Raw genomic sequence first — 17,181 nt, 5'->3', positions numbered from 1 at the left:
AGGCGGATGGATTGCACACGTAAAGGGCAGCAGAACCTTCGCAAAAAGTGACGACAGCAAACGGAAGCAGAAAGTCCCGGCGGCGCGCACAAGTGGCCGACGGTGTAAACAGAACAGATGAGTTTGCAGCCGAGTTACATGACACAGGAACCAGAGCGGCGGAGAAAGGCGCGATATCGATGTCAAAGGCGGCAACAACTTTCAGAGAAGAATGGTCGTCAGGGTCGGAGCATGGCACTGATAATGTAAGTTCGGCACGAGCGCAGTCGATAAGCGCTTGATTGACAGATAGGAAATTCCATCCAAGACTAACGTCGTGTGACGAACGAGATAGGACAACAAATTCTATAACATACATAACGTTTTGAATGACAACCCGGGCTGTGCACGACGCTGAAGGCTGAATGCGATGCGAGGTTGCCGTACGCAGAGAAAGAGAGGTAAGGGGAATGGTCACTTTGTTCAAATTGCAGCAAAGCTTCTCACTAATAATAGAAACGGCGGCTCCGGTGTCGATAAGTGCGTGTACGGTGACGCCGTCTACGGACAGTTCAATTTCGTTCGCCGGGTTAGAATGAGGCCTTGAAATGTTCGACGTAAACGCAGTTCTTGCCTCTGGAACTGCGACTGTTAGTTTTCCTCTCGGGCTGGGCTGGGTCGGCGAACCATCGGGGAAATGGATCGGCGACGTGGGGAAGGTGACCGACGGGCATCGAAAGGGAGGCGACTGTAAGATGAGTCCGGAGGAAGGCTAGATGGGTCCTGACGCGGAAGTCGAGCAGGCCTGTAGCTTGAGGCGCCCCCATTGTCAGGTAAACGGGGGCTGCGACGGCGGCAAAATCGTGCTACGTGGCCCGGAAAATGGCAGAAATAGCATATGGGCCGGTTGTCAGATGTACACCACGGGTTGACGACAGGGGCTCCAGCGGCCGAGTAGGGACGACCATCGGGCGTGAAGCCGGCGGCGGCGCATGGAAGGTGCCAGTGGCCCGGTAGGCATCAGGAGCCGGAGGAGCGTAAGGCCGGGCCACAACGTCAGCGTACGTTAGCGGCCCAGCTGCAGGCTGCGGAGGAGGGGCAGATGGCAGTGCCGCGGCAACTTGGGTCTGAATGACGTGGCGAAGTGAAGGAGCCAAGGTTGTCGACGGCTCGGGTGTGCTGTTCGCCAGAGAGAGTTGGCGGGCAACTTCCTGTCGGATAAACTGCTTTATTTCCGGCATTAAAACAGAGATGTCAGCAGCGACGCGGCCGAAATCCAACGGAGATAGATCCGTGATGTCCTGCTGAGCAGCGCGTGTTGATGCACGCTGCTTGCGCAGCTCGTCGTACTGCTGACAGAGCTGTATGACTTCGGCAATCGTCCGCGGACTCTTCGCGACGAGCATCTGGAAGGCATGGTCATCGATGCCTTTCAAGACGTGCTTGATCTTGTCAGCTTCGTCCATCGATGAGTTCACGCGCTTGCATAGCGAGAGGACGTCTTCAATATAACTGGTGAAGGTCTCGTCCTGGCGTTGAGCTCGACCACGCAAGCGCTGCTCAGCGCGAAGCCGGCGAACGGCGGGACGGCCGAAGACCTCTGCCAAAGTCGCCGTGAAAGCCGACCAGGTGGTAAAATCGGCTTCATGATTGCGGAACCATAGGTTTGCCACGTCAGTCAAGTAAAAGATGACATTGGTGAGCTTGGCGCGGTCGTCCCACTTATTATAGCCGCTTACACGGTCATATTCGGCGAGCCAGTCTTCCACGTCGTGGTCGTCTGTGCCGCTAAATATAGCCGGATCGCGCTGCCGGATCACGCCAGAACAGACGATTGTGGGGGGCACGGGAGCAGCAGCCTGGGACGGTCCTGGTTCATCCATTGCAACAGCTGGTGGCAGCGTTCGGCTGCGGAGTTCCAGGATGTAGAACAGAAACCCAGCAGCTCCACCAAATGCAACGGGGTTGTTCACCTAGCAGAAGGGTCACTAGTTATAGGTTATAGCGCTAGGCTTAAAACAGGTCGGCGCGATATCGCAACACGGAAGCAAGCACTTCTCGTCGTCTTCTTCTTTTGCACCTGCCCACCAGCACCATGCCCACTGCCCAGTGCCTTCAGTACAGCTCAAATAAAATGTCAGCGCGATGAAAATGGGAAACAGCAACTTTCAGAGCGATTCCAGCTGCAGCGCTTTCAAAGCTGATAGCAGCCGCAGACTTAATTAAGAGGAAGCTTTAGCTCCGGTGCTCCTATCTAAATGTATGTTAAAGAAGAATTCGTTTTTCTCGGCAACCACTGCACTATATTTGACGAGGTCTGTTGCATTCAAAAGAAAAACTTAAATTCTAGTGACTGTTGGTTTCGAATTTTCGAGTTAGGTCGTCAAATTTTTATTAAAAATCGGCAAAAATCGAAAATTTTCAGACACAAAGCTATCAAGTTTACAACTTTGTAACTCAATAACGGAGGAAAGTAATACAATTTTGTGAATTGCATATAATAGTACAGCTAAAGCGGACAAAATTGATATGTTACACATAAATATAAAAAGATTTTGTAACATGGAAATACAGCTCTTGCAGAACCCTTGTAACCAACCTAACCTGTAAAACGTAACAACGTAACAGGTAAGATGTAAAATGACAAATCGGATTTGTCGGCTTTGAATGATCTAATGGATGCCGTTTACAGAACCACGATATCAGTTCTTGATGCAGACATATTAACTTGCAAACTTCGTGCTTCTATTTCTTTCCAACTTTCAAATTTTCGAAAACCTTTTTAACAAAATTCAGGCCTTGAATCGAAATTCTGCTCCAGAAGTCACCAGAATTTAACTTTCTCTCTCAGTTGCAACAAATTTCATTAAAATCGGTCCAGGGGTTATCTCAGAAAAACGTTTTTGCGTTTTACATGTATTTGAATGGGCCGTGTAGGAGTCGGGCCCGAGCTAAAGCTTCCTCTTAAGCGAACGTGGAAACCTACATGCAAAGCCCCCTTCGTCCGCATATTACGAGGACTGCCATATTTTTTCTTTATTGCTACTGTCGGTATTGACGTTCAAAACTCCTCCGCACATAGTGCGCGTGGGAAAAGGTTGGCGATTGTGCTCCTCGAAGGCAGCACGCGAGAGCGCTGGCCGCCGGCTAATGAAGTTGACGGTGTACGCCCGTCTCGTCGAAGGACAGCCGTGTCCGTGAGTGGCCTTTTCCGTGCCACAGCGTGGCTCAAGGCTCCGAGGCGCGCCGTTCAGCGCACACCACGCGCACCCCTCGGCCCTGTTCGGCCGCGGTTGACGGATTGATGGCTCATCGACGAAGCGACGCCGGGAATATTATGCGCGCCGCCGCTCGGCCTGCTGCCGCATCACCGCCGCAGCGAGGTCACAGCTGACAATCGAGACGATCATTGCCTTTTGGGAGAGCGCTGCTCTTTCGGCGAGCAATTCGCATTTTCAAGCGAACAACGTTTATCTTTACGCCAGTGAGGCTTTGATCTCCAGAATAATCTCATACTTGCCAGGATCCAACCTGACGTGAGCGCTGTTGAATGTTCATAGAACCGAGGTCAGTCGTCTGCTGAGCGATCTGGCGCGGCGTAGCCACCGTCAGCGACGATTTTGGCGCTGTTGTCGCGACAGGTTCAACTTGCTTCGGTCGGCGGCAACTGTTGCGGTGGGTGGAAACGGCAGCTTGCGTGAAGAGTTCGGCTCCTTTATATTACCTACTCCGCTTATGACGCATTTATTATGCTATCATGTTGTGTGCCTGGCTGCACGAGCTGGCGTGTAAAACGACGCGTGCGGCGTGGCCACGCGCGATTGTTCACTTCGACAGGAAATAGATCACGAGTCTGTCGTGTTCGAATGGCGCGAAGATGGCAACACGTATTTCCACGCCATTAAGACCGGGGCGGCGCTTGCACGCCGGGCGTATATAGATGCGTTACGCTGCTCTGCACAACATTGAGGCCAAGGAGCGCGAGCCTGGGACTGAAGACGACGACGACGCTTCAGTGACTGGCCTGCTTTGTCAATTGTGTGCATGCTGTAAATACGTTTCTCGTATTGCTTCTTTTATTCGCAAGAATATCACGTTTTTCTCCTTAATTTCAGGGAAACGAAAATTATTTTTCAGAAGATGATGCGCCAACAGAGACAGAGCACTAAGAAAGAACAGTGACAGGACAAGGTGCTACTTGCAGTTGGTTATTGAGGTCAAAAGTGGCTGAATATATAGACATGGGCAAGAATCACAAGATTAACGAAAATTAAAAAAACCTATCTAGAACATTCTTTCATTTGTGTATATATTCAGAGACGAAGTGCTGACACAGGCGCCACCCTCCCCCCCCTCTTCTCTTATTCTGGTTGGCCTCCATCAGTTCACGCGCCACAACATCTTCGCTTTTAAACATGATTGCTCTGTCATGAAACCTTGCTTCACATACTTGCTTATTCACATTCCGGCAGGCTTTTCATTTCGCGAATGCATTTCCCGCAGGCCTTGCATTTCGCGAATGAGAGGCCACTGAACTCGCCGACAATTATAATAGTGATGATGACGACTTAAAAAGGAATAGCCCATACCCACTGTAGCGGACAGGCCACGAGTGCTATACTATAAGCGAGAGGAGAACGAAGCGACAACGAGAAAGAAGTAAACAAAAGGCGGTCGCCGCTGGCATGCGGCCAGCGCTGCTTGCGATGCCAACGACGGAGCATCCGACGACGCTCGACGTTCAGCGCACGCCTTCCTTCGAGGTGCGTCAGTGCGACTTCGTCGCGCGTCCACGGACCCATTTCTAGCCCGCCGGTGACTGACAAACAGCCACGTAAACTCGCGCGTTTAAGAGAGGTATCGTGCTTCTGGACGGTTCTCTATTTCCGTATTTGTTCAATATCTAACGTACGCAATCAACAATGCCGAACACAGCTCGCATTCGAGATCCGTCTTCTATGAGGTTAATAATGTTACTGCGGGGAATTAATTAAAGCTATGTCACTATCTTAAGGTCACGCCATACATGTGCCAGCTTCGGAAAACTTTCTCTGATCAATAAAATCCGTGATATTTACTTGCGTTCTGTGAGTTGAGTTAAGGCACCGTTTTTCCTAAATTATTGTAAGCAGCTAGTGGAGGGTCATGACGCTTGTAGTCTATACCTAGGCTTGAGGGATTGGCATCATAAATCGCCACAGAGAGATAGCGAAGCGCATTCCTTGTTAACTGAGAGATGGTACCTGCTGATCAAGTGACGAATCGCTTGAGTTCGGCGCAGCCGCTTTCCCGCGCAATACCACTTTTTCTGTGAGTCCCGAGACAACGCGTCCTCTTGGGAGCAACTTCTTGTGTGTAACGTTGCAATGCACTATGGGATCGAATGTATAGAACCGTATTGTATCCGCAAACACATGTCACGCCACTCGATAGCTGAACGCGGATTATAGATAGTTTTCATGTGACATCATGGATGTAGCTTCTCGTAGTGCCAGCACCCAAACATGGCGGCTATGATGACATGAGTGCATCTATCATTACGTGCACATCATTTTGCTTTTTTTTGACAATGACCATTTTTACCTTATTATCACTGTTATCGACTTGTCGCTTAGTGCAAGACGCATCTTTCGTGCTGTGGTGCTGTCACGTTCCTTGTTTACGCGGCTTCTCGGCAAGTTACTTCCCAAAGATGACGCGAATGCAAACTATATACATGCGAAACACTAAACACCTCCTGCGTACACAGGCACAGCACATATTCTTTGAATTCCACGTAAAAAACATTAATGCTATAGCTTAAGTCCTGTGAAATCATTTGTACTTCTATAATGCTTGCAACGCTCAAATTGTAAAGGCTTAATTGTCAACAATTTACTCTGCTTTTCCATGCGTACTGTAGAGTTTGCGTCGACGGCTGTAGTTTCGAGAGGGTTGAGTTTGCGGTACGCAGAGTTCCACACTGTCGGTGCGCGCCAGCCACCCATCGACGAGGTCAAATGCAAGAAGAGAAAGAATACCACTCGTGCTCTTCGCTTTGTTTGCTTCGTGTACTTCGAGGCATTCTCAAAACCAAAACTATGCTCGAGCCTTACAATACGGTGTCTCTCGCAGCCCCAATATTTCTTTGCGAGTGGACGACCCAACCGTTCACACGCACGCACGCACACACACACACACACACACACACACACACACACACACACACACACACACACACACACACACACACACGCACACACACGCACACACGCACGCACGCACACACGCACACACACACACACACGCACGCACGCACGCACACACACACACACACGGACACACGGACACACACACGGACACACACACGGACACACGGACACACACACACATAAGAAAACGAGTCGAACTGTTCAATAAGCCTTACTGACAAAGATGTCAGTATATTTACCCTCTCCACGCTTCAACGCGTGTAGAACACAAAGCAAACGAACGAGAAAGAACACAAAGCAAACTAACTAGAAAGCGAGACCACCTCTTGAGCGATCACGCTCAGCTTGGCACGCACGCAGCTTTTCTGCATACTATACGTAGCGGCTGCTTCTTACAGCTTACATTGGTGGTAGCTCTGCAAGCGTTTTCAATGCTCCCGCAACGCTTCTGCGTTGTTTTATTTTCAAGAAACTCAGGTAGAAGACTGTTCTATGGCCTGTCCTTGGAGAGCCGCAGTCGGGACTGGCTCCTTCGAGGGAAAACTACCAGCCTGAACGAGCCATGACGAGCAGCGCGAGCGACGCGCCTGTGACCAAGTCCGACTCGCTTCCCGTGAGCGACGAAGCGTTGCCAGCGCAGCCTTCACCCAGCAGCGTTCAGACCTCGGCGGCAGAAGGGGCGGTAGGCGGCGGTTCCGCAGTCGCCGACGAGCACCAGCAGCAACCGGCGGCGGCACCGGCCAGTGGCGGGCACGAGGGCGAGGCGGAGCCCAGCGACGCGTCCGTCACCAAGGAGGAGATGGAGCGGTACATCAAGATCTCGCGCGACCTGAAGCTGCGTCGCGGCTCGCTCATGCCTCCGGGCGGCACGTCGGGCAAAGCCATCAACGCCACGATGACCGCGCCCATACTACCCCTGAGTGCTGGCCTCAAGAAGAAGGCCAGCCTAACCATGGAGGCGCGCGTCGAGCTCTATGGCAAAGGACGCGTCAAGCTGTCGTTCGACGGCGTTTCAGAAGAGGGCCAAGCCGGCACGGGCGGCGTGCAGCCGCTCCACCAGGACGAGTCGGCCACCAGCTTGGTGCGCCGCGGCGGCCCTTCGACGGCGATCACGCCGCGCAGGCTGAGCCTCGAGGAGCGCGCACCTCCGCCCCCGCCAACGCCGGCGCCTTCGCTGGCGTCGCTGCAAAAGCGAAACAAGTCGATGGACTTCGCCACCATCCCGCTCAAGGACGACGACCATCCAGAGCCGTCGAACCCAGCCTGACACGGCGTTCACGCGTAGCATGTCGCGAGCCATCTGAACGGTTCTCAGGGGCGAGCGTCTTCACTAGTTACATCGTTATCGCTTGCCGCAAGAGGACAGTTTGGGGTTTTCGCATCCGACATATGTGATCGAGGTTTCTTTAAATTCAGCCTGGAGCGCCGTCAGTTACTCACAAAGCCTGAGCCCCCTGCTGTTTGTTTTATCAGCAATTTTAACCTTTAAGTGTACGAAGTGGATGCGTAAAATGCGTTTTCAGTAAAGGTCTGCCGCTTGTATGACTATGTTTCTAGCTAAACGTACTAATCATGGTCATGCTATCAATAAAACAGCTGGAGTTGCAAGATGTCCTTGTTGCGGTTTAATTATTGAGTTTTCTTGGCCCCTTTCCCACGAAAGACCACAAGTCTCTGGCGCAGTACCGACGTTGCCGAACTCTTATATATATATTCGGTCAGCTTTCTTTAAGTCAGATAATCGTGTCCTTGGGAACCTTTCATGAAGACAGGACTAATCAAAGCCCCCGTAGGAGACATCCACGCACAGCTCTGATGCTTAAGGTAGTTGTAGCTTTTAATGCGTTAGGCTGTCATTGTGTAGGCTGTGACTGTAATGCATTAGCCTGTCACCACTGCCACTTGGTAGACAGTGGTAACGGGGTTCGAAACTAACCATTGGGCTACCTTGGGTCGCTGAGTGTGCGGTAGTGTGCACATACGTGCTGCTCTTCGACGAACCTCTTTCACGCCGATACGGGTTACTCTAGACGCGGGACTGCGATGTACCGCAGTTCGAAAAAGCTGTTTGACGCCGAGTTGTAAAACTGCGTATGTGCCACTTGGCTGTGCTAATATCCAATGAACCTCTTTGATGCCAACTTAGGTTCATGTGCTAGTAAGCGTGCGCCTTTCTTCAATGAACGTCTTTGACGCCAACTTGGGTAACTAGGTATGTCACATTGGGTATGTGCCGTTCTACAGTGATGGAAAAGATCCCTAAATTTCTCCGATTCTGAGCGGAGTTAAGCCTATGTCACAAGAGTCTCAAGAACAGCAACCTCGACGCATTAGAAGGCTAGGCCTGCATGTGTCGCTTTAAATGAACACCTTTTATGCCAACACTCAGCCAGCTGCGCCACGAATGCACTGGGTATGTGCCCCTCTTCAATAAACTTCTCACCAACTTGTGTCGCTGTGTGTGTGCCACTGGGTGTGCAGAAAGCGAGGGAACAATTCTCGGCGTTCGCACACACCGGCATGCGACGCTACTTGTCTCGGAGCCCAGGCGTGTGCATGCGCGCTGCCCCTGCGTCGATGCGCTTAATGTACTCGACCACGTAGTAGGGTGTGAACGTAGAAACTAAAAATTGGCTGCGGCTTAGCTCAGCTAAACCTGGATATGCAAAGCGAAAGCTTGGCTTAGCCTGGCTAAGTCTTGGTTTCACTTTGTTAACCGTTGATTTAGCTGTAATTATTATACTTAGGTATACAATCACTGTTAAGTCAGGTATGACGGCTGTGCGTAGGTCGGTGGCTAGACATGACTGGGATTAGGCTTGGTAGACACGCATCGTTCGGCGGTGAGACGCCTGTTGTGCCACAGGGAAAGCGCAAGTGATAGACATGCAAAGAGACGCCGCGAACAGGCGCAACGTCGAAGCACAAAGGGGCAGGACGCGAACGCGGTCGCTACAGTGATATCGACGCTGCGACACCTGTTGCATTCCGGACCCTCTCCAGTGAAGCAGCTTGCCGGGCGATATCCGCGGGGGGGTCAGACGCCGCTTGGCGACGACGGCTCAAAGCCTCCCTCTCCCGAACAACGCTCAGGGAACAACGCTCGTCGCGCGCCTCTTAGCCAGGCGCGCGACGAGTCACGTGGTCAGGCGGTGACTCAGCTGCGGAGAGCGCATGTGCCAACCCGGCGGTAGCGGCGGAGCTCGGCGCGGCGAGCGACGCGATGCGTTGCCAAGGCTACGGCGCAGCTGGGGTCTAATAACTGCTGCCGACGGCGAAACTGGGTGCTTTAAAAAATAATAATAACCCGCACCACTTTAATCGCAAACCTCGATAACATACTCCTCAGGAAAACTCGAAAACGTTACTCGCAGCGCAAAAGTTGAAGGGTCGCTCAGCGGCGTTCAAATGGACATTAATGCTTTCGTATTCACAACTCATAAGAAGTGCTTGGGTGTCCTCGGTCATTTTTCAATTTGTCTTTTTTATTTTTACAAGTAGTCAAGTTACTATGTGCACGTAAGCCATTAAGAAAAAGATTTGAGGAATGGCGTGATTAAGGTATCACTGATGACGTCCCGAGGCAAGCCAACCATCACTGCACGCCAAATGTACAACTCTGAGCAGGATTGGCAGAGGCGGCTCAAGTTGCAAGAAGCGTCACCGCTGCGATCTATTGGAATGCCGGTGTTTAAACCTTAATATAAAGATCGCATGGTTTACACAGAGTACCCTCCTGATTGAGTGCATTTGTACCCAACTATCAAAATTGCTGCACGTTTCCCCTTTACGCAAAATTTCTATGAAACCCTTTATGCGGAAATGTTATGAAAGGCGCCCGAAATTTCCTCCCGTCCCAAATGCTTTGAGGCCCTCTCTGGAGCCCACAGCGAGAGTGGGTCGTTCTTCCGGTCAGCCAGGATGCGTGCGACAGAAGAGCGGCTCACTTTGCCGGACAGACTGCTGTACCATGCGGCGCGTCATGCAGCGCGGGCCACCGCTGGTGCTCTTGCTGCCGCTGGCATTGGGCGCCAGCACAGCGGTTTGGCTCTGGGTCCACGGTCACTTCAGGTCAGCGCAGAACAAGGCCGACAGGGTTTCCTTGGAGATGTACGCCATCCTTCCTCTCGAGCCGGAACCATCAGTCTGGTGAGGCATCGCCCTACTCACGCGTTTCACATTACCGTCGTGTCACGAAGATGTCTAAGCTCTTCCTGCAGAACAGGGCCCTTTTTTCCTCCCGAGTGAGCCACCGAGGGTTGAAAACCATGTCCTGGCTGTTTGTAGAGTCATGCGTTCTTTTGAACGATTCTGGAAAAAGCAGAGAGAACGACATTAGCAGATCTAGTATGCATACTTTAAGTAGCAATGCAAAAAGTGTCAAAGAATAGCAAACTCCTGTAGGCCTGCGATGTCTCGTAGGTGCAATCATTCGCTGATGCTATTGTCATCATAGAGCCTGCAGATGTTTACATATCTAGCGTTTAAAGATTGAGATATTGAAACATCGAGACCTCGCCTTCTCCGAAAAGTTTATTGCCGCTTTGGTAATGAAGCATAAAATTTACCAGATTCGAGTAACATGACACCAGACATGTACACGTTACAGGAAAAGGTAACCGCTTACAATTACAATCACTTGACTTAAAATATGTCATTTGAATACAGTTACGAAATACTGCCTCGGGAAATAATTAAGGAGTTACTCAACAGTAATCGGTTACCTTTACGTTATTTTCTTCTAAAATTTTTGTAACATTGCATAGATGCAGTGAACAAAACGAGCTCGCCTAGGCCCTTTCAGTGCGTCCTCTGCAACCCTTCATACATTGCTTATCTGCGCTAACAATTTCTTTAAAAAAACATTCGTTCGTCGTCGTCCCTCGTTTTTGTTGCGGAGGCATCGGCAGCGACATCAAAAGGTTGCCCTATGAGGTAAAGGAGGGGGAGGTTAAGCAGTTCGCTCGATGTGCGCGCTGGGGGTAGGGCGGCGTCGTAACGTATAGGGATCTTGCGCACAATATATGCTTATATACACTCGGCATCTGGGTCCTCTATGAGGCGCAGTGCTTTATTATTGCTAAGACTAAGTGAAGGCACTCCCGGTTGGGCCAATGAAAGGTTTAATAAAAATCGTCCGCATGTGATTTCCTGGCATTAACGTCCTAAATAGTCTTCGCATTGAGATATGTCAATACATTTTTCAATTCATCAGCCATCAGCTGGTGGAGCGTTAAGATGAGGAAACAAATACTGAGCACCCGTGTTTGCCTTTCTGAACATTCGCGTTAACGAAGCTCTGCATGGCACGAACCCGAGTGTTCTGCTGTAGCTTTCGCTGCATTCAGGTTCTTAAAGCTGCGTCGCTTGTTATCGCTTGCTTCGTCAATACAATAATTAGTTATCTGTAATTGGCAAGTGGGAAAAAGTAATTAAGTTACAGTGACTGTTATAGAGTAAACAAAGTAATGGTAAATTACAAAAAGATATCATTACATCTAATTTGTTACGTACAAGGCTGCATGACCCACTCCAAAGCGCAAGCCATTATTTAAGCAACATTGACTCGATTCATGAGAAGTTTCACTTCCTCACGTCTGGCTCTGGTCGTCGTTCAAAAAATTGCTCGCGGTTTGCTGCAACTTGTTGTTTGGCCTCATGCGCGTGTGCGTTCGCAGTCTGACGCACAAGAGCCCGAGGAAGGTGGGCGCCAGAGAGCGCATGCGCAGCTGATCGCTTAGGCGTGCACGTGGTGGCGCCTGAGCCATCGACCAGGCTGGTTTCCGCTCGATGTATTTTCAGCAGCTGCGCTGTAAACATTGGTTTGGATATAGACAAACAGTTTCAGAGGGTTCTAACGTGCGAGGGAAAAAAACACCGGCGCGAGACACCTTGCCGCTGCGTGCCCCGCCACGGGCTCCGATACGTCCAGCTGGAATGCACCTTCAGCGATCACGGAAAATTCTGGCCTCACTAGGGCTCCGACGTGTTACTGCGCCAACTATGCGGAGTTTTTCTGCGTCGGGACTATGCGCGCACTGATGCGCCTTTTGCTGACTACACTATATCAATCAAGTGCAAATAAAAAGGCAGCTTGGCCGGACCGGACACAAGCAAACGGCTTTGATCGTTGTGCATTGTGCTGATGATCATCATCACATGACTACTGAAATGGCCAAACGCATGAGAACCCTGCTGATGGTGCTTTACGCGTCCTGAGTCTGCCGTATTGCGCAATTTTTTTCAGTTGCATGCGCTGCTGTCTGTGTCAGATCGGTCGGTCGCCGGTCGGGTTCTCGCAGAGTAGATTCTTCCACTTTAACAAGAGAGGCAGAAGCACTATAACCATTAGGTCACACTTATTCCTTACATGGTCTTCATTACATTGAATAAAATTATTTCTGTACAGCAGCTATTTTCAAAATTATGAGCAACTAACCAACGATTAATAAATTGATTGATTCTATATTGGTTTATCACAAAACATGTGATGGTAGGCGAAGAGAAGAGACATTCATGGGTGGCTTGAGGGAGTCCTTCGCCCCCATGCTGACAAAGACAGGAGCAGAAGCACAAGCATTTTGTTTACGTTGTGGTACACTTTGACAAAACCATCATATTAAACACAACATTATTATGCACTTTAACGAAAACATCGAATTAAACACATCACTAGTTACTGCCCTACACAGTCGTCATGCATTAGCATGCATTACTTCACATCAGCATCATTCACCAGCACAACTATTTGTTACAACGTAACCATTGTAATAGTGCCACTTAAGAATATAATTAAATACTAGTCAAGGATTGCTCTAGAGGTCAGTTTTAGGCTTGAAGGAACGCGTGCAAGTCAGCTTTCTATTGTAGTCATTAAGTATACACGAAAATTTCTTGTGAAGCAATTGCCGACCATAACCAGTGCGACAATACGGAACATTCCATATTTTTGTTCTTGCCTTATGTAACACTTCTTTTGGATGGAGCTTTACTAATCCCACGAATAGACAATTACGGCAGTTGTAATCTAGGCGATAGCCACGCAGCAATTTGTACTCGTGTGTTTCTGGTGCTTTAATTATTCTAATTTTTTTCAAAGAGCTGCGCTAGGATTCAGAATTGGAATATTCTCAATTGTTCTCAAGAAGCTTTTTTCTTTTGCATTACTAATAGCCGCGAAAGGTTTTATCCTGTAGTAGTCCCTCAGACCGAATGACAGTAGTTTAGCTACGATGCAAACAGGGCATTACAGATCAACAATTTTACTGACTGCGGAAATAAGTAGCGGTTTCGATTCATAATTCCCGTTATTACACCTCACTTTTGTAATATCGCATTGACATGCTCATCCTACTGCAGTGATCCTGAAAAATGCACACTAAGTAGCCTAACAGACCTAACTAGCTCTATCTTGACGATGTGAGAGGTCAACGAGCAGTATGCACAAGTAAAATGTCATGCAAAGCAACACGTTCCATTACAGCAAAACCTGAAAAGAGAAGTTAAACACTTCACCATAAGTATATTCCAATCTTGCTGACATTTATTTTGATCGTAAATGACCTTCAAGTGCATAATCATCTGACAGAGATGTGCTCCTGAGAAAACTGTTCATTCTGTATTTCGATCTTGCATACGAGTTTTCCATAGGCCATGCAGGCCTATCAGTAAAAAAAAAAATTGAATGGTACGTCATCACACGGAACAACAAGATGCCGGACACTGTGAGAATATAGATCAGTCTTCCTGCAAATTTCTATTTAGGACGCCACAGAATAAAACAGTAGTCTTACAGACAATAAACCAGTGTTCAATTTCAGGCACGTTATAAAGGCGAGTTATTTGACGAACCGAAAGTATTCTTTTTGCAAAGCAGTGTTCTAACGGTAAACGTTTGAGTGTATCATTTGTACAAGAATAAAGAAAAAAATGTTTTGCGGAAGGGCAATCTGGCATTTCGTGCACTCTTGCAAGTACGTTGTGTCCTGATAATCTGATATATATTGATCGATATACTGGAGGCGGGAACAACATTGATATTGTTACGGTCTCCGGATAGGGTTAAGGGGCAGCTTTAATGATCCTCAACGCACAAATAGCCGTCGAAATTGCAGAAGCAACGTCGTCCTCCTCTTTTTGCACTCTCGCTTCCAGCGTATTTTTCCTTCAGTGCCCCTTTGTAACATTCCTATAAAATTTCATGATAAAATTTCATGATATTCTGTCAATGTGTCGCCTATGAGCTTAAGGGCGACTTGTGGTATGTTGCCTTGTAGATACATTCTGCATGCCACTTGTGAGTCAGACATTATGAAAGCTGAGCTGTCTTGGTTTTCCTTGTATGCGATAGCGAGAGCAATCGCCGCTGCTTCCGCTGTTGCAGTGCACCTAGTGCGTATCGAGGCTGATGTGTGAAGCGTTCCGTGGCGTGTGGGTTGAACTGCCACTATTACATGTCCTTTGCTAAATCTAGCTGCGTCAGTATACATTACGTCTTGATTACTGCCGAAGGTTTTCTGAGGATGTTTAGCTCTTGCTTGTCTTCTCGCTGTGTGATAAGTTTTGTTCATGTTGCGTGGGATTGGGGAGACCACTATGCGCTCGCGTATTGGATCCGACATTGCGGTCGTTTGTTCCTTGGAGTACTGCGGTCCCAATGGGTAGCCTAGACGCGACAGAACGTTTCTACCTGTGCTTGTGAGTCATAGTCGTTCTCTTTGTGTCACGAGAACGGCTGCTCTTAACTCTTGAAATGTGTTGTATATGCCTAGAGCTTAAACCCTCTCGTTTGCCGCATTCTTAGGAAGCCCAAGCGCAGCCTTATACGCGCCACGTATTAGTAGGTCGATTTCTTTGATTTCCGACGGGGTTAGCTCTTGATATGGTAGTCCGTATGTTATTTTGCTAAGAATAAAAGCCTGGACTAGTGTTATGGTTTCGTTTTCGTGGAGCCCTTTACCTTTCTTTGTAACTCTGCTTATTAGTCTAGCGATGCTCCTCGTGCTTTATTTTAGAGTCGCAATGGTGTGAGTGGCTCTTTTGTTGCTTTGTAACCATAGTCCTAGTATTCTGATCATATTTCTTTCTTGTAACGTCTGGTCACCCATAGTTAGGTGGATGCTCGGTTTGTTTCTGTAGTTAAGCCCGTGGATCCGGATAAACTCAGATTTTTCCGGAGCGCATTGCATGCCGTTTTGTTCTGCGAAGTCCTTCACCGAGTCGCTAGCCTCCTGGATAGTTTGTTCGTTTTGCCCTAATGAGCCTTTGCAGGCCCATAACATGATGTCGTCTGCGTAAAACGCGAAGTTGAGGTCGTTAATTTTCGCTAGTGTTCGTGCCAAGCGGTTCATTGCGACATTAAATAGAAGTGGTGAGAGGATGGCACCCTGTGGTGTGCCTCTGTTAGGCATTGGGAGTTTGGAAGATCGAATATTTTCCATACTTATTGTGGCTTTACGTTCAGTAAGGAAAGAGCGGATGTAATTGTGGATCCTAATTCCACAGCCCATTCTTTCGAGCTCTTCAAGTATGAGGGTATGGGAGATCGTATCAAAAGCGCTTTTTAAGTCAAGCGCTGCTTTGATGTTCTCTCCCCCTGTAGGGACATTTTGCAGCACGTCATCTCGTAGCCTTACGAATATGTCTTGTGTAGAAGATTTTGTCTGAAGCCGTACATGTTGTGCGAGAGAAGTTCGTGCCCTTCGATATAGCTGGTAAGCCTGATATGAAGGACCTTTTCGAAAAGTTTGCCTAAGCAGGAGGTTAGAGATACTGGCCTGAGATTCTGCAATGTTCTTGCTTTCCCCGGTTTAGGTATTAATATGATGGTCGCTTCTTTCCATTGATTAGGAAGCTCTCCCGTTTCCCAGATTTTCTCATTGAAGTACTGGGTTAGGCGTTCCAGTTGCTGATCACTCATATTTCTTAACATAGCATTCGTGATGCCGTCCTCGCCTGGGGCTGAGTTACGTTTTAATGCTAGAGCGGCGACATATGCTTCTTGTTTCGTTATGGGTGCATCAAGCTTGGGACTGTCCATGCCTTTGTACTCTCTCTTATCGATGTTATCTCCTGCTGTCCCGATGTATCTGTCTGCCAGGGTGTGGATCAAGGATGCGTCATCCCCCTTAAATTCTCCTACCAATGTGCGTAATGCTCCAGTAGTGACTGTTTTTGTATTGTATGGATCAAGCATGCTCCGTAAAATTTCCCATGTCTTGGTTGTTGAGAGCGTTCCACGTAACGAGTCACAAAATTGTATCCAGTTGTTCGCTTGTAGTTGCCTAGCATACTCATTTGCTTGTTCTGTCAGTTGTTCTATTCTAGCTCTGAGGTTTCTTTTTAAGCGCTGGCTCTTCCATCGTTTAGTAAGACTTGGCTTCCTTCCCACATATGGACGAGGTGGGGATCCTAGAAGAAGTCGTGCTACGTCCCACAGTGACTCTTCAACTGCGGAAGAGACCGCTTTGAGTTCTCAAGAGCGTCGGGATGAGACGCTGCGTAGACGACGTGCCGAGGAAACGGAGGAAGAACGTGACCACAAGCTAACACCACAAGTACTTAAGTGAGACGAAAACCGGGATTAGCAAAATGAATGTCGATGGTTTGGTGATAACTGACTCCTGTGCTATTGCTGAACATTTTAATGCATATTTCCAGAGTGTTTTTACTAAAACCGATGACTACGAATTTCAGAATTCAGTCGTTGAAACTGATACTGACATAGAAGTAACGAGGGACGGAGTAATACATATGCTGTTAAAACTTGATCCTAAAAAATCTGCTGGGCCTGACGGTATCCCTAATGCCTTTCTTAACCGATACGCTGAGTATTTATCCGGGTTTCTAACTGCTCTTTTTAACTGTTCACTGTCTTCAGGGGAAATACCGACTGACTGGGGTATAGCACGTGTTAAGCCGATTCATAAAAAAGGTGACCACTTGTCGTTTGAGAATTATCGTCCTATCTCTATTACAAGCAGTTGTTGTAAACTTCTCGAGCATGTTATTG

The 17,181-nt window shown here is 48.5% G+C and overlaps 2 protein-coding genes across 3 annotated transcripts in view; both read left to right on the top strand.

The window, feature by feature from the left end:
* Nucleotides 1-4,586: 4,586 nt before the first annotated feature.
* LOC135908647 (uncharacterized) lies at nt 4,587-7,778 on the top strand. 2 transcript variants are annotated; one of them, XM_065440498.1, is made up of 2 exons: nt 4,587-4,742; nt 6,640-7,778. In XM_065440498.1, exon 2 carries the CDS (start codon nt 6,733-6,735, stop codon nt 7,435-7,437), a length of 705 nt encoding a protein of 234 aa, XP_065296570.1. In that variant the 5' UTR covers nt 4,587-4,742; nt 6,640-6,732; the 3' UTR covers nt 7,438-7,778. The 2 variants fall into 2 exon arrangements, with proteins under 2 accessions (XP_065296570.1, XP_065296571.1); XM_065440499.1 differs by having other exon boundaries at nt 4,679-4,836.
* A 2,032-nt stretch (nt 7,779-9,810) lies between these two features.
* The window catches only part of LOC135908629 (alpha-(1,6)-fucosyltransferase-like), a 58,073-nt gene continuing 50,702 nt past the window's right edge, over nt 9,811-17,181 (top strand). The window contains exon 1 of the mRNA XM_065440473.1: nt 9,811-10,319. Coding sequence (XP_065296545.1) covers nt 9,973-10,319 — 347 coding nt within the window. The 5' untranslated portion in view covers nt 9,811-9,972. The remainder of the gene's footprint in view (nt 10,320-17,181) is intronic.

The sequence above is a fragment of the Dermacentor albipictus genome, chromosome 4 (genome assembly GCF_038994185.2).
Source record: "Dermacentor albipictus isolate Rhodes 1998 colony chromosome 4, USDA_Dalb.pri_finalv2, whole genome shotgun sequence".
In the NCBI taxonomy this organism is placed as follows: domain Eukaryota; kingdom Metazoa; phylum Arthropoda; class Arachnida; order Ixodida; family Ixodidae; genus Dermacentor; species Dermacentor albipictus.
The sequence above is the reverse complement of the archived record's forward strand: the minus strand, read 5'-3'. Positions and strand labels throughout refer to the sequence as shown.

Excerpts from the sequence above, each read along its gene's own strand:
- LOC135908647 (XM_065440498.1), top strand. The coding sequence starts at position 6,733 with ATGACGAGCAGCGCGAGCGACGCGCCTGTGACCAAGTCCGACTCGCTT.